The 22377-nt window shown below is 41.0% G+C and overlaps 2 protein-coding genes and 1 long non-coding RNA gene across 3 annotated transcripts; 1 reads left to right on the top strand and 2 right to left on the bottom strand.

Annotated features, from left to right (window-relative positions):
• The first annotated feature begins 3848 nt into the window (after positions 1-3848).
• LOC113949571 (homeobox protein vent1-like) lies at positions 3849-5376 on the top strand. Its single transcript, XM_027648342.1, has 3 exons — positions 3849-4086; positions 4268-4494; positions 5017-5376. Exons 1-3 carry the CDS (start codon positions 3849-3851, stop codon positions 5374-5376), a joined length of 825 nt encoding a protein of 274 aa, XP_027504143.1.
• A 2708-nt stretch (positions 5377-8084) lies between these two features.
• Positions 8085-9753, bottom strand: LOC113949570 (homeobox protein vex1-like). Its single transcript, XM_027648341.1, has 2 exons — positions 9082-9753; positions 8085-8450 (listed from the first exon to the last, which is right to left on the bottom strand). Exons 1-2 carry the CDS (start codon positions 9751-9753, stop codon positions 8085-8087), a joined length of 1038 nt encoding a protein of 345 aa, XP_027504142.1.
• Positions 9754-18991: 9238 nt separating this feature from the next.
• LOC113949515 lies at positions 18992-20493 on the bottom strand. The gene is made up of 4 exons (XR_003528458.1): positions 20466-20493; positions 19814-20002; positions 19476-19520; positions 18992-19278 (listed from the first exon to the last, which is right to left on the bottom strand). It is a non-coding gene; the product is annotated as an uncharacterized LOC113949515 (long non-coding RNA).
• Positions 20494-22377: the final 1884 nt, after the last annotated feature.

The raw sequence follows: 22377 nt of genomic DNA, 5'->3' as shown, positions 1-22377 counted from the left end.
ATTTTGGGTGGAGAATTGAGTTTATTTGGCTGGGAGCTTTCTCTCCCCTGGGTGGGGTGCGTGCCATTGCAGTTCTTACTGCATCGTCTATCACTCCCACTTCTCCAGTTTTGTCATGAAGATATGGTAAAAATCTAGGCTTTTCAGAAAGACAAATGAGATTTGCCTACGATGAAGCCAGTAAGTTTGCAGCCCAGAAGGTCCCAGGTCTGGTGGCCTAGTACATCAGCTCCTAGTCTATTATAAATGCTATGGTAGAAGGAAAGTTTGAAACATGAAGATTCAACCAATTATGCTAGCAATTATTTTTCTTGAGAAGGACTACTCTTCTATTTGCCAAAATGTGACCACTTTTTTCTTAAGTTTTCGTGCAATATCACTCTGATGGTTTGTTGAAGGCCTGGACACTCCAGAGGCATTCCTGGGCAATACAAGTACTTCAGCCTCTAGCAAAGGGTGAACTTCTAGTACCTGGTGCAGGAGACGCTGCAGCCTGGACAACAGGCTAGACCTTCCCTACCGTAATACCTTTGTGCTGTAGAGCTGCTGCAGCTCTGCCTGTTCTCATGGGTTTATATTCTGTGTGTGCACAAAGCCCCAGATGAAATATTCCCATGCATACCAGTGAGATAAATCTACTATTTGTCCTTACAAGACTTGTAGAGCTCGCATAAAAAGAGCACTCTGTCCTGATGACCTCAGCTGTAATTATCACAACATGGCATTAGTCACTGCACCTAAATTTCAGGGTATCATTCTGAGTTACAAGAGTGCAGAAGATATCAGTCAATTTCTTGAAGCAGCAAACATGTTTCTTATGGTTGTAAGGCTTACGTACAAATGCAGAACAATAAATATTTTGATGTGTGATTTGGTGAAATGTGTGCACTATGTCCTAGATATAAAACAAGTAAGAAAAATATATTTTGCAATATAATACAGTATTCCAAAGTTCTGAGTATACAGAATTCCATGTGAAAAGACATAATTTCCCATAAAACTTAGATTTATTTTTGATCATGGTTATATATCACATCAATTGAATACTGTAAAAACTTCAAGTAATACGAAATAATTGAGGTAAATTTGTGTCTCCTATGCGCACCAAACTTCTGCAAGGTAAGGGGAAGATTTAACTGCAGCTGCAGGGCCTCTATCCACCCAGGGTCCAGGGTCATTAAAGTTTTCAAGTTTCTCAAGCTGCCACCTCTTGCTGATGGGAGTTACAACAGCCACATAACACCTTCCATACTCTTTCCATCTGTTCCAGGGTTTTGTGGTCCACAGATGCAGCTGCTTTCATCTGGAGTGGGGGGGATTCTAGAGTTGAGTATAAATGTCTTGCTAAATAAGCAATCTGGAATGGTGCCTAATAAAAACGAAAAATCAGTTTTCATTGACTTTCAGCAAAAGGTGGGACAGGTCAGCTGCTTTCCTGCATTTTCAGCCAAGTGAGAAGAGGAAATGGCAGCAGGTCTGCAGGGTTAAAAATAGTTTCCTTCTATAAGATGCATAATATATAATGTATGAATGCACATGTTGGTCTCTTTGGGCACAGAACTGAATGGTCATCTCATGTCTGGTTTAATTTTGGCAGCTGATAAAGTGTCACTCCCTAGATGGTAGTCACTGGATGTCTCTGTGTGCCCAGGTGAGGGGACTGCAGTGCATGGGTGACCCAAGACTGCTTGGCTTGTCATAGCTTTCTTCTGCTGGAGAAATGGTGGGGAAGACTGCCCTGGTGGAAGCGCTGGGGGCCATACTGCTTGCTGGTAGCTGTGTGCTCGGTTTAGAAGCTCCTGAATCTCAGTTGTTTTCAGGTATTACCTCTAAGCTTGCTTCTGATGAGGCAGTCACGATGCTTTACAAAGGACAACTTGCTGTGAATGTGTTTATATGTGGCAGTTTTGCTGCTTGGAATTGTCCACACATGGGGTTATTTAGAAATGGCTGTTCTGAAATAAGATGGAGAGTAAGTATGATAGAGCATTTGCTTCAGAAAAAGAGGGACCATACACAGATGGAATAGTTCAGGAACAGTTATTCGATCCTGAAGTTATTAAAATTAATGTGCAGGCACTTAGTTCTTCTAGGGAACAGTGAGTGACTATCCCTGCTTGACTGAAATGTGTCTAGGGTTTATATGTTCCCCAGTTACGGTGGTTTTGTTTGGGTCAGTGGCACTCACAGGTACACGGTTCTGACCCAGTGTGGGAGTTTGGTCTCTGGCTATATTCAACTACTTGGACGTTTGCACTGGCTTGTGCGTATCAGTCAAAACGACAGTCTTGTGCCAGCATTAAGTGAACCTCGTTTAGTGACTATGCCCAACACCCCTTAAGGAGCCAGTCAAACTCTCTGTTGGGGCTGTGCCGGGCAAGAACAGCCTCCCCCATCCCTGCTCTTAGGGGCTGATGTTGCAAGGAAAGCTCCAAGAGGAACTCAGCTCCTGGGCTGTGGGCTTGGTTAGGTGTTTGCATTGCTCTGGTGCTTGTGTTGTATCCCTCCCCCGGGGCCAGTGTGGGGATAAGCCACCTTTGTGAGGTTGGGAGGGGTCGATAACTGCATTGTCCATTCCTGCGGCCATGGACTTACTGCAACACTTGAGACAATGAAAATGCGTGGCATGAATATGACTTTTTTTCCCAAATGATTTTTCATAATAAACTAGGGAGTTGGTTTGGTTGGGGTTTGATGTGGGAACTTAGATTACTGCTATGTTTTAGAAAGAAACAAGCTCCTGCCCTGTTAGACCCAGGTTTATGGTGCCCACTCCTTTTGGCTGTGCATCCCAGCAGGAACTACGAGGATTTCGGAATCCCCATTGAAACTGGGATTCTGTCAGTGCATTTACCCAGTTACAGGCATGGCGATCGCTTCCACTTGTCTTCAGGAAGTATCAGGGGTTAGAATATGTGTTATTCAAGTATCACTATGGTCAGTGTGGTCATGGTCGGTGCAGTTTTTTCACCTGCGTAGCTAAAAACCCTGTTAAAATTGAACATAAGAAGAACTCGAAGAGGATGTAAGTTTTCGTTATGCCTCTTTCCCCAAGCAAGCTTTGCTGGAGGTGTCCTGGTGTCCTCCCTGCATTACAAGGGCGTCGTCCTTCTCGGGAAGCTACATGTGGATTGGGATAGTATGAAGTTGATGAGGTGCGAGCTCCGCTGCTCACTTAGTCCTTTGATCTCTAAACGATTGGGGAGATGGGTTGCTCTTTCTGGCTAGACAGATGGCGCCAAGTTCAAGCTGAGAAGGCCCGCAGCCCTGCTAAGCCGTAGCCTGGCTGCGGTCCCCGGGAGTGAGGGCTTAGCCTCGGGGATAGGGACTTCTTGATATCACGCCCCAATGGCTTTTCCCATGGAGGCCGGTCTCTGCAGCTCCCTTGATGAGCAGTGCTCGACGGCGGGGCTGCCAGGCCCTGCCTGAGTTTCGTTATCCCTCATCCCGGCCCCGTTGGTGTTGGACCGGGCCGTCTCGGGGCTGGTTTCGGGCATCTGTGCAATGTGAGACCCAGTAATCGAAAAAGGAATGGTAAAACCGCGCCGTCACAGACCCGGACGATGTCTTTAAACGCCTGTTTGCGGGGCTGAGCCTGCCCGTGCCCTGCCCTCCAGGGGAGAGGGACAGGTTTGCACTTCAAGGGGGTCTCCAGGGCCCCGCAGACACGCTGGAGCCAGGGGCTGTAGACATTTGCCAGACGTGTGAACTTTCCTTCTCGCTGGTAGCTGTTATCTGTGCTCGATTCCCACTTTGATGTGTGTTCACACTTAGAACTACCCCGCCCGGGACCGGAGCGCCCATATAAGAGCGGGCCGAGTCTTACGGTGCTCCAACCCATCTCAGCCATGAACCAGGCCCAAATTCCTTCGGCAGAGACCAAGCCCCACGGGGTCAGGCCCCACATCTGCTGTGTGCCCCCTCCCCGCGCCCCCACCTCGCTGAGCAGCACGCCCCTCCTGGTCAGAGCCAAGCCCCGACGAGGCGGCCCGCAGCCGAGCCAGCCCGCGGACAGCGAGCCCTGCCCGGCGGAGCGGATCCCAGACGATCCTGCAGAGACCACCGACTCGGACCCGTCGCAGTCAGGTGAGTAAAGAGGGAACTGAAATGGGGGGGGGGGGGGGGGGGGGGGGGGGGGCGTGCCGGGGACACACACGGGACCTCGACCCCTGTTGGTGCAACGGCCTGTGAGGGCCGAGGGGAGGCGGAGGCACTTCCCAGGCCGGGAAAGAGGCCTCACTACTGCGCCTTCCCTCCTCCTGTGCAGCCCCCGACAGCGGCTGGTTGAGCGCCGACGAGTCCTCCGGCTACGAGAGCGAGAGCGCGGAGCGCTCCGCGGCGGCGGGCGGGACCCGCGGGCGGCAGCGGCGGGCGCGGACCGCCTTCACCTCAGAGCAGGTCTGCCGGCTGGAGAAGACCTTCCAGCGTCAGAAGTACCTGGGGGCCACGGAGCGGAGGAAGCTGGCGGCTGCCTTGCAGCTCTCGGAGATCCAGGTGAGTCCCGCAGGAAGAGGATCCTTCCCGACCCCGTCGGGCAGGAGTAGGCCGGGTCGGCCGTTTCGCTTTCGTGCTCTCTGCGATAAAGAGACGATGAAGAGCGGTCTTCAGCTGAATTTAGCAGGGGCTGTGGGATTCCTCGGGGATTAACAAGTTACACTCCAGGAAATTTGAGGCACTTTCTACCGGGAAGGCATTAAGGTTTCTTAATTTCTTAGTAAGGTAAACTGCCTAAGCGATCCGCCTAGACCTTGCAGAGGTCATATATGATCTTTAAGATTCTAAGTGATTAATCTAATATCGCTGCTAAACACAGACACACTTCCCCTCTACATCCCGTAGGTCCTCAGCCGTCGGTTAAGTAGGGCAAGAGAATTAGTCCAATTCTTGTCAACTCCAGCTGAAGCAAAATGGCAAAAGCAGCTGAGATACAGTTGTTCATAATTTGCATGTTATTTATTAAGCAAAGAACCTGATTTGTTTTCTCCATCCCCTCACCCCGTTCTTTTTGTTTCTCAGATCAAGACCTGGTTTCAGAACCGGAGGATGAAACTGAAGAGGCAGATACAGGACCACCAGCACAGCCTCGTGTCTCCTGTTCCACTCTACAGCTACCCCAAGGGGGCCTCACCAGCAATGTTTCAGGATGGTATCCACTACCCCTTTGCTCCCCAGCACCAGAGACTCCTGCCTTTTACCCCGGCGCCTGCTGTGCCGTTCAGCTTCTCCTTTCCCAGATATGATGCATCGCAAAGCACCTACCACTTCATAGGAAATGAGCTACCCTACTATCATCAACACTTTCTTCCTCATCCCTCTTTCCATCCAGTCATTCAGAACAAAATGGACAGTCAGTGCCACCTTGTATATGCATTATAGTGAAAAAGAAAAGGGACGGGCAGCAGAGGGGAAAAGCGTTATATGCTGTAATGTATTTTGTGCTCAGAATCCCTAGTCTGATTTGGAAGAATATGTCTTTATTATTTTAAGTTAAATGTGAAAACGAATAATTTTATATTTTATAATTAATATTAAAATTTATTTGATGTATTGCCACTTCTACTTTTTTGTTTTATAGTTTATTAATTTTTAAAAACCTGGTAGTCTACTCTCCAGTCAATAAACAGTATACTGAAAGGAACCTGCTGAAGTGAAACTGGAGAGAGAAATGTAGTACTAGAAACATGCTTTTGCTGAATTTCCCATGGTGTAGAGCAACGTTATTTAGTCTGAAGTGTGTTAAGTAACTGGTTTTCATTGCACATCCCCAGTTTTCCATAAATATATATTTATAAATAAAATCTGAATAGTTACATGTCAACTACATAAAGGTTTCACTTGGGCGATGTAAACAGCAATGGTCACTTGTCCTCCTGTTTTTGGGAATGGATTTAGATGTTTTAATACATTTTATCTGACTTTCCTACACTCCCACTGAGATACAGTCTGTTGTTAAGCATGTTTGGTAGCCTGGACAGAGGCAACTGTACCCAGTTGCATTACACTGTGCTTTTGGCTAAGTGCATCCTCCAGGAGGAAGGATAAGCTGTTGGTGAGTTTCTCTTTGAATATAAATCAATTATTGCTTTACAATTCCAATTTCATCTTCCATGTGAAGCCAGCAGCTGTGTTAATCACCAATATTAAGTCAGTGTGTCTTTGAACAGGAATTAAACAGATCAGTTCTTCCCTATGGGATTTTAAAGTTTTACAATTGCCAAAACAAATACTTGGCAAAAAATACTAAGATGTAATTGTGTTCAGTTCAAAGCCTTATCATCTGAACGGGATTTTAACCTGCAAATTTGGCCTTTTGTCTCACCACTAAATATCAATTCTAATTGCATATTTTAAACATTTTTTAGTAAATTGAGTTACTCCCTTTAGATGTGTAAAGGGTTCAAATTTTTATTTTAGCAATCTTGAAATTTGTTCTTCCTGGGATCAGTTTTCACTACTCTCCTGAAAGTCCTCAGTTAACATTTCTTATTTCTTGATCTTTTAGATTTTATATGAAGTTTCACTAATTCACCTGAAAGATCTTTTAAATACATTAGTTGATTACTGCATTGTAGTCTAAATTTCCCCCACCACCACCCTGTAATGCACTGAGTAATCAAGAGTTTTGATTTAATAGCCCAGGGACTCCTCTCATTTGTGAAAAAGTTACTTGGAAGGGGTAAAGGGAATCGTTCACAGTGACTGAGAAAATGCACAGGTTGTCCCTTCAGCTACCTAGCTGCGTCTCAGATCAGTGATGCACTGAGAAGGGGTGTGGTGGGGGAAATTCCTTCAAGTGTCTCCCAGCCTCCTCCGTATTGTCTACCAAAGACTGATTTCAACTTTGCACTCCTTAAGCCCCCCAGCACAACGTGGCCGGGGTTAGGGGTGGGGACGGGTATGAGAGCGGAGGAAGGAAGAGAGGAGAAAAGGTAACGCATAGCACAGGGCTGTCGCAGGCTTTTCTTTTTTTTCCCCATGAGCAAAGGAAGGGAGCGTTTGGTGGGGTTTGGGGTTTAGTTGTTTGTTTTGTTGGGGTTTTTTTGGCAGGCGAAGGAGTGTATTACTTTTTCTCTCTTTACAATTGCAGAGTGGTCTGACCATCCATCACCTAGTGAGCAAGGTATAATGGTCTGGATCAGGGAAGGAGATGTAGTCACACCTGCTGCACTTGCTTTGTGCTGATGCGGAGTCTCTTGTTCCTCATTATTCTCTAAAGGCTTGGCTTTGCAATTTTTCATAAAGATTGCTTTGGGACTTTTAGGAACAGCCCTGACTGTTCCTAATAGCAAGCCTAAATAAATCCTGCAGTTTAAAATCAGAGAGGCTGTCAAGGTAAGGTTGAAACTTTAGAAGTTAAAAACAAAATACTTTCTTTTTGAGTGTCCCAGGAAATCTGAACTTGTGAACAATTCTAATGTTCTCATAAGCAGCTTTTAATTACAAGTATGCTTGACATTGGTATCAACATACATACTTGCCAATGAATTCCTTAGCCTTACCTGGTTTTAAATGCATAAATAGAATATGTCCATCAAAAAACAGGTGAAACCCCTTTAGGAATGGTGCAGAATATACATGTAAAAGACAATACCTGGCAATTTGTTCAGTTTGTTCATAGAGTTGCCACATTTCTACCATTTTAATTTAAATACATTTTCTGTTTCTTCTGTTAAACACCCACACTCAAGTTGAATGGACAAAGTTTTTAAGACCATTGTCCATCACATGATATAGTTATTATGCAAATTTCAGTGTGAACAGTACTGATCTCTTTCAGTGGAGATCCCTACATGATTATAGGTTGTCTTCTGAAAACTTTTGGATAGGAAAATTTATATAGAAATTGCCATACAGCATAACAAAAACTGTAGGAATGAAAGAAAATTTCATGTCCTCCACTTCCACTTTCAGTATTACTTCTCTAATAGAGATAAATTATATTCTCCTCCAATCAAACTTTGGGTTTTATATTAAAGAAAACAATAGAACCATCAATCTATTTAATATAACAAAATAAGTTAAATAGTTACTCTTAAGAGATATTTGGCAGTTCTTTTTTAAATCACACGTGATGTTTGACATTTTTAATAGGAAGGAAGATATGACTGGGAAGTCAGTCTTTTATGTTCAGTGGTTAGAGTCACTGCTGGAATTACAGAAGAGTAACAAGATAATCCTGGGCTTGGAGGCAACTGTAAAGATGGATTTGGCAAAAATGGCTGATGAGACTGAGCCAGAACAGAAGGTAACAAAACAGGATTTAGCACAGTTGGATGAAGTGTAACAGCAGAAGTGGAGACGTTGGCACATATCCCATGAGAATAGCTGGATGTAGCCATATCTGGGTAATAGTGATGGGGCAAAAATAAGCCTGAGAAAAGAGCTTCTATCCTGGCATCTTGGGTCTGACGTTTAAACTTCATGCGACGATTCTGAAACCAGGTTTTTATCTGAGGACAAGAAAAAAGAGTCAATCCACTTGCCCCTTTTCCATATAGCAATACATCCTGAATGCAGATTTAGTATCGGAGTAGCAGAATACATTAACAGTTAAGGGCTAATAACATTGGTCTATATTCAGTGCAGAGTAATTGTCTTGACATGAGGAGAAACCAAGCTGTGAACACTCCATGATGCATGGCAAGCCAACTACCAAGGTTTGGACTGGGGCTGTAACTCAAGACTAGTGCAGTTGGACTAGAAGGGCTGAGCAGGGGTAGTTCTGTTCGAAAATCCTGCAGTGTATCTATCAAGTAGATACACGACTCTGAACGAGAAAGAATTAGCCTGCAAATTGAATTCTGGAGATTGTGCAAGTATTTTTACCACCCTCCCCCCACGAAAGTTTCACGGTTTTCCATTTGCACCTTGTCTCTGGTGGACACAGCAGTGCCAGCCTAGACAGGGGTGTCAGCCCCGTTTTCTGCGAGACTGACGGACGGCCCGTCCTGCCGCACCTGCAGGAGTTGTCACTGTCACTGCCCCCGTCCCAGCGGTGACCGTGAGATGCCAACAAACTCTACCCGTTTCCCCCCGTCGGGCGGAGGGCGAGGCGGTCCCGGGGGCCCTGGCCGCGCTCACCTGGCTCTGGGAGAGGTTCAGCGCGGCCGCCAGACGCCGTTTCTCGCCGGCGCCGATGTAGCGCTGCTCGCGGAAACTGCGCTCCAGCTCCTGCAGCTGCGCGGCCGAGAACTTGGTGCGGGCCCGCCCGGGTACGGCCCCGCCGGCCGCCTCCGCTTCGTGCCCGGGGCTGCTGCGCTCCGCGGCCTCCCGGTCCCAGGGCACCTCTTCGGGGACAGATCGGGAGGTCTGGGGGGGCGACCATTCCCTCCGCGGGCCCCGGGCCCCGCGGGCGGTGCCACGACCCGACGGCCCCGGTGACCGAGGGGCACAGCGGGACCCATCGAGCACCGCGGGGCTCTCCCCGGTGCAGCTGCGGCTGCTCCGGGCCAACCAGTCCACCGAGAAGGGCCCCTTCTCCATGTCCCCCCAGTGCTGCAGGCCCTCACTGGAGCCGCCCCGACCGTCAGGGCAAACATTTAAACCCCCGGCGCGGTTTGAAAAGGCCCAAAGCATCAAATGAGTCCGAGGACAAAGGACCTCATTGAGAGGCGCTTTAATCTCCCCTTTCAGGTGATTGTTACATCCGCCTAATCTCCGAGCGCAGTAGTCAGCAGAACCCAAGGCTGCCTGACCTGGCGCCAAGTTCACCGCGGAGTTGTCTCCTGACCACGTAGGTGCTGGAAATTGCATCACGGCTTGTGCTCGTCATGCTGCCCAAGCTGCCCTCGGCCCTCGAACCGCCCCGTGATTTTTAATCTTTATCTGCCGGTATGAAGGACAGGGATTCAGAAGGGACTGATAACAAAGAAGAACGGGGAAAAGCCTTCTTTATGAGCCTTACACCCAAATTTTGAACCCCTCTTGCTTGTTTGATGCAAGACTTGAAAGAATCCCCTTGCCTTTCTATCAACAAAAGGAGGTAGGGGCTCGAGGTAGGAACAAGTAAGTACTCCTCGACAGGTAGAAATCATGGAGAAACATTGATACTAGTATCTTGCCAATATGCCTGTGAGGAACACACTGCTCTTTATTAAGTCAGGGTGAGTAGATGATGTTTGAGCTCAGGTAGGGTTAAAATGTAGGGTTAAATATTTTGCTGCTGCCCATGAGGCAGAGTGTTGCAGTTAGGACTCTCATCCTCCTCTGAAGTGTGAGGTACACTTGTTTTCAGTTGACTTTAATATCACACTTTTAAGAAGTCTTCAGGGAGAGAAAGGTCGAAATTAAGGCACAGCGGCATGGCAATTTGTTAGGCCATTTGCAGAAAGTAAGGTAGAGTTTTGAATAATTTGAGTTCATTCTTATGAATTTAAGAATAAGATCAAGCAATGAGCAGTTACGTGTCAGGATATTGGACAGGACAAGAAACACTGAGAAAATGACTGGCTCTCTTGAATTCGTCTGTTCATGTCTTTAAACGTGATCTCCTTTCCCTGCACCAAGAAATGTGTGCATTTCAAAGTAAACAGTTCTGATGTTCTTATGAAGTAGATCAAAGAAGAGGAGTGTAAACTCTGTTCCGAGGCAGTCTGTTCAAGGATGATTCAGATAAGGGTGAGAAAAGAACCACTTATACAGTCTGAAGTGGGCCTGGAATGGCACAGTCCTTATCCTCTGCAAACATGGGCTAACACATTTACAGGTTGTTTCAGTAAACAGTCACTACTGCTTGAGTTTATACAGTGAGAGATAATGAACCAGCTTCCATGCAGAGCGGAACATGCTTGAGACAACATGCTAATTCTTAAACTTCAAAGAGATTCGTGTCATCTTTTACGAAGAGTGACATATTTGAATTGAGATGGCAGAAGTAAGATAATGCTACATTTCCAGATCTCTTTCTTCTTAGATTTTCTATATTTTCTCAGGTAGGAATATTATTTTCTCCTATAAAATGCAATGGAATTTACATGCTCTTTTGTTAACTATGCTGAAGCATGACATATGTAAGAATTTTCTAGACTGATTTTGAATATTCTTAATACATACATTTGGTGTTGCAAAGACTTTTGTTCTCCTCGTAATAAAGAAGAAAAAAATTCTCTTGAATATCCACCTGAGCAGTCTGATTTTTTTTGTTAGGGGTTTTTTGTTTGCTTGGGGTTTTTTGTTTGCTCGGAGTTTTTTGTTTTGTTTTGCTTTTAATAAGCATGACACTTCTAGTAAGTCACTACATATGCTTTGAGGTAAAGTAATGACCTCGCAGAGATGACGCTTATGTTTTACAGAAAACCTTTTCTGACTAAGCTAAGAGGGACGGCAGTTGCATTGCCTTCTTGCGCTTCTGATTCAACCCACAGCAATTTGCAGCTCTTAAAGATAATTAAAATGCAAGGTAGACGTTACCACCTTTCTTTTTAGTAGAAACCAAACCGAGCCCAGTATCCCTAAAAAAAAAAAAAAAGGAAAAAAAAGAAAAAAAAAGACTACAGAGAAATCTACAGAATAAATAAATGAAACAAAACAAAGCAAACCACAAAAAATCCAGGAAGGACACTGTTTCTAAATGGTCTGTTTTGACGTTAATCAAGGAATATGGTGTTGAACCCTTAGTTCCCATAACGTTATGGCAAAAATTACTGGGAAGTAATTCAGTGTTCAGGACAATTTTTCTGAAATGGACCGTTACGAAAACCAGACCATTATTTTTTAGTTAGCTTGTTTCCTAATCCTGAAAACCTGCAAGTTAATTCTGGAGAAAGTAAAGCTTGGTCTGGAAAAATGATAAAATCATAGATAATTTCTGAAGTGAATAATCATAATTTATTTGATGTTACAAGTAACATCTAATCAAAAGGATTAGCAAGAAATCACTGGTTTGTTATATTAATGTTTCTAGTTATTAATTAGCATTGTGCTTATTTTAATAGAGGAACAAATATCTTTAAACAACAAAATTATTGCCACTATGGCATTTTTTAAATTTGTATTTTAGTGATAATGAAACCAGTGGGTTTGTGGGTACTTTGGTTTTTTCCTTTTAGTTCTGTGATCATTGATCAGTCTGACTAGATTGCAATAATCGATTTACCAAGTTTCAAGAGAAAAGCCTTAATTTCAAAAGACACAGGATGCTAACACAATTTTTTTTTTTTTTGAAAGCAATCTTTCAGACTCATGGAACTGAATCACCTGATTTGATTAAAGAGAAATTTTCTAGAATTTCTGTTTACATCCTCTGAAGTAGCTTAGTTTTGTAACTGTACTTAAGAGACCAAGAGTAAGGATTTCCACATTGCTCAGCTCTTTTTGAAAATCAAGTGGTTTTTTTGAAGGGGTGGTGTTGGTAAATCTCCTTGGCTTTATGTGCTGGTGATGAAAACTTTCATAGATTTGTGTCAGAATTGCGTTGAGAATTATTGTGCTGAGGATGTTTTTACATTTAATACAATCACTTTGAAAACAATGCTAGTAGCTTTAATTTATAATAGTAAACAGCACAGACATACCATTAAGAACTTCTGCTGCTTCTTGGGTGAAATAAAATGTATTGGAAATGACATTTTTGTCTTGACATAGCTGTTAGCAGAAAACCATATGCAGACAAAGTGAACGTGACTGATGGATGCTTATGTTTTAGACACTCGACTTTTTATTGTAAACAGGAGTAGATGACATAGTGACTAAACTTTCCTGTGTTGGCATGTGACTACACTAAAAAGGTGTATACTGTTCTCCTACGTAAGAAACTCAATATGTGTTTATTTTTATTAAAGGATGTTGGTAGTATTTAATGTGATTTTTTTTCCTGCAAGATCTTTCTATGTTCCCTTCTGTTGATATTTAAACTTTAGTGACTTAGGTTTTTGTGGTGTATGATTTATTTATTTAATGTATTCTGGGGAAGCATCATCCTAATTAATAACAAACTTTATTTTTGTCAAACCATTCGACAAATTTTGTCCATTTGTCGAACCATTTTGTGAAATCTGCCAAGCTAGAGCAAAACTTAACAGGGAGCTCAACAAAAATAGAAGAGGGAATATCAGTGGCTATGAAGGTGATAAACACTAGAAAAAGTATACTTGAAGTGAATTATTTTTAAAATGCTAGTGTTCATACCCTTAAGTGTTATTACGATGATTAAACACACAGAACATGGCCTGAGGCAAAGCTCCCATTCAAAAGACTTTGATCGAGTGATTGTAACAGCATAAGTGACCATCACATGAGAGCAATTACAGTTTAAAAGGTAATTACCCAGTGTTTCTAGTTAGCAATTAACATTCGGTGCGTCCGGTGATGAAACATTTATCCCATTTTCCATTGATTATTGTCAGTTTTTATGAACACATGGACTACAAACCTCATAATGACCAAAATTTTGAATGTCAATAGTAAGCTAGATAAGTGTAGTGGAGGTGTAACTGACTCACATTTTACTGCTGCTATTTAATTACAGCCTTTCTTGACAGAGCCCTCAGTGAAAATGTTTGGTGTCACTTATAGTTGTGCTTTGTTGTCTCTTTAATACCAGCTAAGGAGTCTTTCTGCTGTGCCTTTTGCAATCGGACATCTCTATCTCGTATTGGCCTCATTAGCCACCAGCGTGCTTGTAACAAATGTGGATGGAGTCTTTCCCATATCTTCCTTTGCGAAGCCCAGCCATGAAGAAAAAAAGTCTCTTGTTGAAATAACTCTATGAAGCGTCTCATAGTTGTTAATATTTGTAGTCATTCCATCAGTTGTGAAGATAATTTCCTGCAAAGCAGCAATTATTCTTCTGGTGTTGGTTTGATTATGGAAGATATTAATGTGTGGAAACTGTACTAGGATTTGTCAGTATGCTAGTAATCAAAAAACACTAGAGACAGGTTAATTCAGTAATTTTAACAAATATTAAGGACATTCATCAGACAAAAATGTTATGTACTACACTAATTTCTACTTATACAAAGGAGACACATTTAGATATAAATGAAACGTTGAGTAGAGCTGTCAGCTCAGCTGGTGGAAGGAACTGATTCACTCCTCTTCCCTCCCTCTTTCTGGGCAATGCTTTTCCCTTGTTCACAGTTTAGGTAACCCCCTGATCTATCAGGGAGTCCATTTAGGTTTCCAAGCTAGCAGGAAACAGGGAAAAAAAAAAGAAAAGGAAAAGAAAAGCAAATGGCTTTTTTAACAACTAAGAGATAAACCCACTCACTGAAAAGTTAGATGAGGTCTCTAACTTCCACAGGGCAACGTTTGAAGCATGGAAGGAAAGAGGAAGAAACGGGATGATTCCTTTTAGTAGTATGAAGGAATCCTTTAGATTAATTTATATAAGTGTCTTTGTAGTCAGTGTAATTGCTCACTCTTTCCAGATAGAGAGACTAAGGTATCACGGATTATGCAGAGTTGGAAGGGACCCTCAAGGATTATGGATTCCAACTCCTGACCCTGCACAGGACCATCCTTGAGAGTCACAACATGTGCCCAAGAGCATTGTCCAAACATGTCTCGAACCCTGCCAGGCTTGGTGCTGTGACCACTTCCCGGGGGAGACTGTTCTAGTGGCCAATCACCCTCTGGGTAAAGATTCTTTCTCTAATATCCAACATAAATCTCCCCTGACACAACTTCAGGCCATTCCCTTGGGTCCTGTTACTGGTCACCACAGTGCCCTCTTCTCTGGGTGTCTGACCCTGCCCTCTGCCCCTGCGTTTCTATCCCCTCACGTCGCTCTTTCTGTGCCGGTGACTCCACCTGGTGGCGCGGGACTGTACTGGGGGAGGCTCGGTTTGAATTAAAATTCAAATGCTACTTAATTTAGTTTAGTTTAGTTTAATTTAGTTTAACCCTCTTGACACATTATAAGACACAATTTAAAAGCAAGGCAAATATATTTGGTTTTAAAAATTTGACCCATCTCGTGGGAAATCTGTCCCTCACAGAAGAAATAAGTTGTTTAACCTTTCTTCATTGCAATATTTCTTCTTTTCTCTTTCTGCTTTCCCTTTTTCACTTGATCTACAGCTTCTTATGTCTATAGCTGTGAGGCTTTGATCTTGTAGAAGGGAGAAGGACTATGGGGGAGAAAGAAGCAGTAATTTATTGGGCTGAGAAGATTAAATTCAGACCACATTGTAATGCATGTTTTATGAATTAGATTTGAGACTTTATGAATAATGCCAATATTTGACTTTCAAGCTCCTAGTAGCTTGCTTAATAGTTACAAAGATAACTTTTCAAAATAAATAAACCCACAGTGTGGATGTGTATCAAAGCTGACTATCAAAAATGGTAAAAGATGCATTTTGCTGACAGAACTAAGCATTGTAACCCCAAGTTCTGAAGGGTGTTGTGTTGTTGAAACAGAGAGCTTGCAGAAACAGAGGAGCACAGAAATAAGACCTTAAAGGCTCAAAATTCTTCCATACAGCAATAGCTCTTGTCTGCCCATATGCTCCATAAACATCCAGTCTTTTCTTTCCTTCATCTCTGCTTTCGTAAACCCAGCCTGCTTGCATTTGCCACGCCGTATCTGCTGTCTGTCTCTCCATCTCCCGTCCCTGTGCCGGGCCGTGTCAGCAGGGGGAGCGCCGAGGGCTCGGGAGCGGCCCCGGGAGCGGCGCTGCCCAGCCCGGCTGAAGCGAGCTGAGGGCAAAGCCTCGGAGAATGCTGAATCCCAAAGGGTCCTCTCTGGGCGCTCTGTGAAATCTAATGGGGTTCAGCTGGCTTGTTGAGGGGCAGAAGGGCAGTAAATCTAGGACTTGTTAAAAGTTGGAACAATTTTCATGAGGAAAATAATAAGATACACATCTTCTATGCTGTGTGTCTAGCCTAAGTATTGAAAGATTGGACAATTAGAGTTCATTAATTAACTTACTTCATAATTTGTTTGCTATAGTAAGAAACTCCCATGTTAATCCCAGGCTGAGCTATTTGAGGTCAGGTATTGAGTCAGGCTTTTCTTTATATTTTCCTTTCCTCCTCTATGCACATGTCCATGGTGCATAAATTATCATTAAACTGCAGTTCTGCAGTGAAAAAGACCCCCACAAAGTTATCAAAGAGAAATTTATGAAGTTGTTTTGATGCGTTGGTTTATTTTTTTCTCATTGGTTGTTGCTTGTTTGGTTTTTTCTAACCCAAACCCAAGAATTTTCCTGGTTCTGGATGTCTGGTGAGAATTAGCTGAGGGTCAGAAAATTAGCCTGAATTGGTCCAAGGTAATCAAAAGGAGAAAGGTATGAAGGACTGTTCCTTTTCAGTGTCAGTGAGCTATTTAATCTGCTCAGTTTTTCATATAGAATTGCACCTCTCCTGTTCACAGAGAATAATGAAACATATCTATTGGCATCTTAAAAAAAAAAAGCGTAAAGTAGATGCTGGAATAGTATTTGAAGATTTAGCATTAGTTTCAGTAATGAATGTAAGTTTTGTAGTATAGTATGTTGCTGCTGTGTGGTTTTTGTAGCAAAAAACTGTATTTGGATGTACAGATCATGATTCCTTACTGTTTTTCCACTGTCACTTATGCCACTGCTGACAGGTGGTGTTTAGAAATGAAATAAATTTACAAGTGTCTGCGAATCTTTGAAATAGGTGGAGATGAAGGTTTTTCTCTAGGTCAAATCTGTCATGGGTATTTTGTATATTAGAGAAAGTGAGTACAGAGGAAGTGTAAAAACTCTTTCTTCAAACTGTAGTTTCAAAGATGTACGTAATTGTCCTTCCAGCTTAAGCAACTTCTGTGTCTCTTTTTTCATTACACTGATGCAGCTGGTTTTGCAGGTACAAAAGGAATCAGATCAGAGAAATAGTTCTACTGGGAGGGGGGAAGCAGAACTTTGTGTCTGATACTTTTTTTTTTCCTGGGCATGTTGATTCTCTGATCTTGTTTAGAGCTCAAACACAGTGAAGCAAAAGTAGGAATAGGGAGTCATGGGAACTGCAGGATACTGTTCACTTAATGCACAATGTCACCAAATATGAAGGCATGATTTCTGAAAAAAGCCATTATACCCTGTGTCTTGTAAGACTTGCAGTGATAATGAAAATATTTGCAATGAAGTTAATTTAGTCTGTCTTCTGAAAGGGCTTTTGCTGCATTGTTTTTTATATATTAAAATGCTTCATATGTAGTTGAAACTTTTAGTGTTTATCTGTATCTTACAATATGTAAACTACAGAAGAGACAATTAAGAAAATATTTTTTCTGAATGGCAAACTATACTAACAGCTGAAAGCTAGCTTTTCTCTACCAGCTCAAAACTTGACAGGATTAGTTGGGAGTTCTAACTCTGTGAGGTCCCAGAGACTTGTTTTGAAGTGGTGTTATCAGCACTACTGAATTTTTCTTGCAGCAATTCTTCTTCAAAAAACAGTTTCTGCCTCTCATTGATTTGTCTGAACTATTTGTGCTCCTTAGAGAAATATTCCTCAGCTGTAAGTGAGTTTACATAATAGCTCACAGTGCTGATGCACTTAACCTTTTCAGCTTCTGGGTGCGCACTCACGTTCCTTCACTTTAGCTAGGACTGACACTTTTTGGATTCCTTTAGCAGGGGAGGTCTTACTTACCTGTAACCCACCATCTTAACAGAAAATTGTGGGTTTGTTTTATATGTATGTATCTATTTTTAACTGCTGCATTACTAAGTTAAAGGCATTTACGGAAGGGTTTGAAAACTGCCACTGGCAGTGCAAATTCAGGAAGAGACTATCAGGGCAGGAAGAGCTGCTTTCAAGTTGTAAGTGATAACACAGTGTAACACCATAACAAAAAGGAAATTTTAGTTGACCAGAAATCTTTAAAAGTGTAGGCCTTATAATTTAGATTAACATAAATACTTTCCTGCTTCTTCTGGTGATGTGTCTTTTTTTGGGAGGCTGTGGATTAATTTCATAATATTCACTGCATTAATATGCAATACATATTTTTTTTTCAGTATAGGTTTCTTTAAGCATATGTATTCATTCTTGGAATGCCTTAGAGCATTACAAAAACCAACCAAAATCCCATCAGAAATATTAAGGAATTACCTGAAATATTTTTTTCATGTGTGTTTAAGAGATGTTCCTAGAGATAACATGCTACATTTAATAACTCTAGGAACTGCAACATAATGTTATATAAAGAATACAGATTTAGTACTGATGAAATAGTTTGGGGAATATTTTAAGGCTGTTCTGCGTCATGAAATATGGATTTTTCAATTTGCAAAATTATTCTAAGAAGCTTGGAATGAAAAAATTATTCTGGATTCTTGCTTTAATACTGCTGTGTTTGATATGATTGATCTTTGACCTGATATTTTTATTGATACCACTGCAAGCTCAAAAGAGCTTTTTTTTTTTCCCCTTTTTGGTAATAACCAATATGACATTATTATTCCTATTAGCTTTTAATTTAAATTGCGTACTTTGTGTCTTAAGGGAAAAAAAAGCATCAGTTGTAGTGGTGTTGCATTGGGATCTGGGATTTGTGTTAGGCTAAGTTACACAAGGGATGTATTTGAGGTAAAACACATTTTTTTGATACAATTGCTTTTTTTTGTAATTTTACATTAATGTAAGATTTTGTGAAATATGAGAAACTATAAGTTATATGGGGGTGTTGTCTCTTGTTTATTTATATTTTTGTTTGTTTTGTGTGTGTTTTTTTCCACCTTTATGTGCAATAATTCTGGAGGTTCTTATTGATTTTAATGACTGTTATTAGATTTAATATCTTTATATATATATATATATATATAAATCCCTTCTCTCAGAAGCTTCCCTTTACCACAAGCTTTGATATGACATCAGTGAGTAAAGATATGGTTGTGAATGTCATTTTAATTGCCTTTTAATTTAAGAAAAAAGTGACATGTAAGTAAGATAGTCCTCTAACACTAGTATGTTAGAGATAAATGAAAAGTAACTTTAAAAATGTTTATTTAATATTGAATAATGTAGCATAATGATAACCACTGGGTAAAGTGATTTGTAATGCACCTTGTTTTGCTTTTTTCTAAGCCCACAGCTTTACAAGACTTGTTGGAAACTGTGATGTAGTGTAACACAAACTTTTGACCAGTGACTGAAACATAAGATTTTTATTTGACATATGTTATGTACTGTTCCATTATTTCATAATAGCAGTATTCCCCTCCAATTGACATGATATATTGTTATTTAGAGTAAATAAAGGTAATTGGACAGAAACATAAAAATTGTGTTTAATGACTGTTTTTCTACTGAATGAAAAAAGCCAAGAGAGCTTCTATACTTCCGGTTCCAAGGTACCTGTGGGTGAAAGAAAAAAAACAGGATGTTTATTATTTGATTTACTATTAACTGTCTGTGTTTTAGAAGAATTTGTAATTTCAAACGTGCATGTAAAAAGTACTTACAATCTTAGAGGTTCAAGTCCTAAGAATAAAGGGTACATTGTAGACAGCCCCCTTGGGTAGGTAGTGTTTGCATGACTGGGCTTTACATACCTGAGTCAGCACTAACTGGATTCAGTGAAGAATGATTCCCAGCACCTGTGAGACAGGGAGAAGAGTTGCATTTTTTGCAGTTTGTGAGACTTCATTTCCATTATTTTCAGTTGGAGGTTTATGGGAATAAGGACTACAGGAGTAACTTAGCAATGCGTATGTTTTAGACAGAACATTAAATCAAGAGAGATTATATATATATATACAATGTAGTTGGATAAATGCTTAAATATTACTCTTGTAATAAATCAGGTTTTAAGATGAAACCAACAGAGTAAATAATACCAGTATCTTTTTATACAGGTTTTGATAGTTAATTGGGAGTTTAACAAATTTACCTGTAATTTCTTCATACATCTGTTTTCGCTATTTTCTACAGCTGTTTGAAATGAATGGTGAAGTACCTCAATTGCCCCATTTTCCCATGCCCTATACCTCTTTAGAAGCAATTCTCAAAGAAGTATATGCATAGGAAAAAGGAACAACGAGCCAGATCAAGATGAACTCCACTTGTGGCAAGAGTAAACCTGGAATATAAATGTAGATATTAGGGAAAATAAAAATTAGTTATATTCTTTACACAGTACAATTCCTTTTGAACTGTAAGGCTGTTAAAAACCTGTGCAGGTTAGAACAGAGGTTAAAGTATGAGACAGCCAACATTGTTACCTAGGATTCAGCAGAGACGTAACAATACTTAGTATGTTAAAAATTCATCAGTTCATATTTTGAAATACATACAAGAAAGTGTAGAGTTCTTAGAAAAAATGAAGAGCAGCTCTGTAGAATTGACCTGAAAATTATTATAAGTTAGTAACTATATCCTCTTTTCAGTATATTGCACTATTGCACAGTATTTGAAGCTTTTATATTTAAGACCTGAGAAAATAATTATTTGAATTACTGAACAAATGCATGAGAGAGAGAAAAAATAGTTTATAAATTACAAAATATGGTAAAATCATCTCTACAAGCAGCAGCAAGACTTACCTGGTTCGCTGTCTTGATGCTTGAAGTGCAATAACTTCGTTTTCAAGAGAATTTATGCGCACTCAGGACCTTGAAGAAATATGAACTATACAGTTACTGTTTTCTTAAGTGATAATCAGTTTGCCCCTTGCCAAGGTATTTGGTGCACCTGCAGATTGGGTACACAAAAAGTGCTGCTGAAAACATAGAAAGTATCATTCATATGTTGGGGGAGGTAGAAATGGGAGTGCAATAGACAACGGAACTGATAGGAATAATTAAAGTGGTGTCTTGAAATGTGCGCTGAGAACGAGAATTTATCGTCTGTGTTTTCTTTCACGTGCGTCAATGGAGTTTGGAAAATGTAAATCTGTGAGAGGACTTTTTGTTCTCAAAGCATGTGCTGTGTTTTCAGTCTAACCCACCCCCCTTTTTCCCTAGCACACTATTTTGAGAATCTCTATCAATGTCCTTCACTTGCAAATATGACTTTACTAGGGAGATAGCAAGGTCTGTGTACAAGGCTTTCCACTGCTTATCCAGGCCCCAGTGAGGCTCCGTGCTGGATGCCAAGGCTGGGAAACATCTTTCACCATATTTAATCCTGTTTGCTAACAAATTCTTTAACCATTTGCTTTCAATTTACTGTCTTTTTTTTAGGACCTGTACTACACTATTAAACTGCATTTCCTATGTAAAGATATTATATATAAATATATATAATATTCTAATATTTATATATTAGAAGTCTGAAGTGACCAGCCAAAATTGTTTGGAATTGATTCAAATTAATTCAGAGAATTACAGTGTCACAAGCAGTCACAATACCAATTTTTACATGCTGTTGTGTGTTTATTCGTAAGTTTGGACACTCCTGAAATTCATTATGTGCTCTTTCAGTATCAGAAGATTTGTGGGTTTCCTTAATTCCCTAATTTTCATTTTGTAACCTCAGGTTTAGTTTGTTCCTTTCTGCCATAAGAAACTGTCATTGCGTTCTGATTTGTACACATTGCCTTGAATACAAAAAATATTTTTGTTTTTCAGTTTAGTATGAATCTTTCCTTAGACTTTTACAAAATATACAATTGATTCTCTCAGTTTTTCTTCAGAGAGGTTCTGTGCTTCTGGCCTGAAGCCATCCTAGTTGTGACCTGAAGCAAGTACCTTATGTTTTGTGATTTATTATATGCAATACTTACTTCAACTCTGCCAGGCTTTCTGCCTTCAGTCAGACAGTTATATCACCTGGAAAGAAGAAAACTAGACCACACATCCCGGAAAGTGTTCAGAGCTCTGAACACTTTCTGTGAACACTTTTCAACAGCTTTTCATACAACAGGTGTGCTGGAGGAATTGTCAGTTTTGGTTTTGCTATGTGGTGTTCTGATAGAGAGAGAGAGAGGAAAAGGTTTGGGTTTTGGTTTTTTTTTCTTTGGAAATTGAACAGTAAATTGCTGGATTAGCAGCTGGAACACAGATACCATTAATGCTCTAACCCTGAGTTCTAGATAGGCCATCTAATGCCATCAGATGGTGTGTGAAGCTTTGGTTAAGGCCTATATCCACAAAAGACCATAATGAAATCTGGTGTGGGGTCTGAGGCTTCTGATAAGGGTTCTCACTGAGACTAATAAGACTGCTTATTTGTGTGTGAAGTAGTAGTCCCTTGATTTTTGTTGTTTGTATTTGGTATTACGTATTTGTGGATGGGGAAAATACCTGGTACACCTGATTTGTAATGTATCAGTCTCTCTTAAGAACACAGCTAAAGCTGGTTTTGATCTGGATTGCAGAATTAAAACTTTAATAAACTCTGTTTTATTCAGAAGTATGAATAGAACAGGCGACTTTGAAATTAAAAAAAAATTCTGAATGAACACACTTGTTAGTCTTTTGCCTTTGATGCTGAATACAAAGTGGTGATCTAAAC

Source organism: Corapipo altera, unplaced genomic scaffold (assembly GCF_003945725.1).
Source record: "Corapipo altera isolate COAL_440 unplaced genomic scaffold, ASM394572v1 56, whole genome shotgun sequence".
NCBI lineage: Eukaryota > Metazoa > Chordata > Aves > Passeriformes > Pipridae > Corapipo > Corapipo altera.
This window is presented reverse-complemented; position numbering and strand designations above follow the sequence as displayed.

What these genes read in the sequence shown, in the direction of transcription:
- LOC113949571 (XM_027648342.1), top strand. Translation starts at nt 3,849, where the DNA reads ATGAACCAGGCCCAAATTCCTTCGGCAGAGACCAAGCCCCACGGGGTC. An exon ending in CTCGGACCCGTCGCAGTCAG is followed by an intron (nt 4,087 to 4,267) that starts GTGAGTAAAGAG and finishes CCTCCTGTGCAG; the next exon opens with CCCCCGACAGCGGCTGGTTG. An exon ending in TGCAGCTCTCGGAGATCCAG is followed by an intron (nt 4,495 to 5,016) that starts GTGAGTCCCGCA and finishes TTTGTTTCTCAG; the next exon opens with ATCAAGACCTGGTTTCAGAA.
- LOC113949570 (XM_027648341.1), bottom strand. Translation starts at nt 9,753, where the DNA reads ATGCAATTTCCAGCACCTACGTGGTCAGGAGACAACTCCGCGGTGAAC. An exon ending in TGAACCTCTCCCAGAGCCAG is followed by an intron (nt 8,451 to 9,081) that starts GTGAGCGCGGCC and finishes TCTTGTCCTCAG; the next exon opens with ATAAAAACCTGGTTTCAGAA.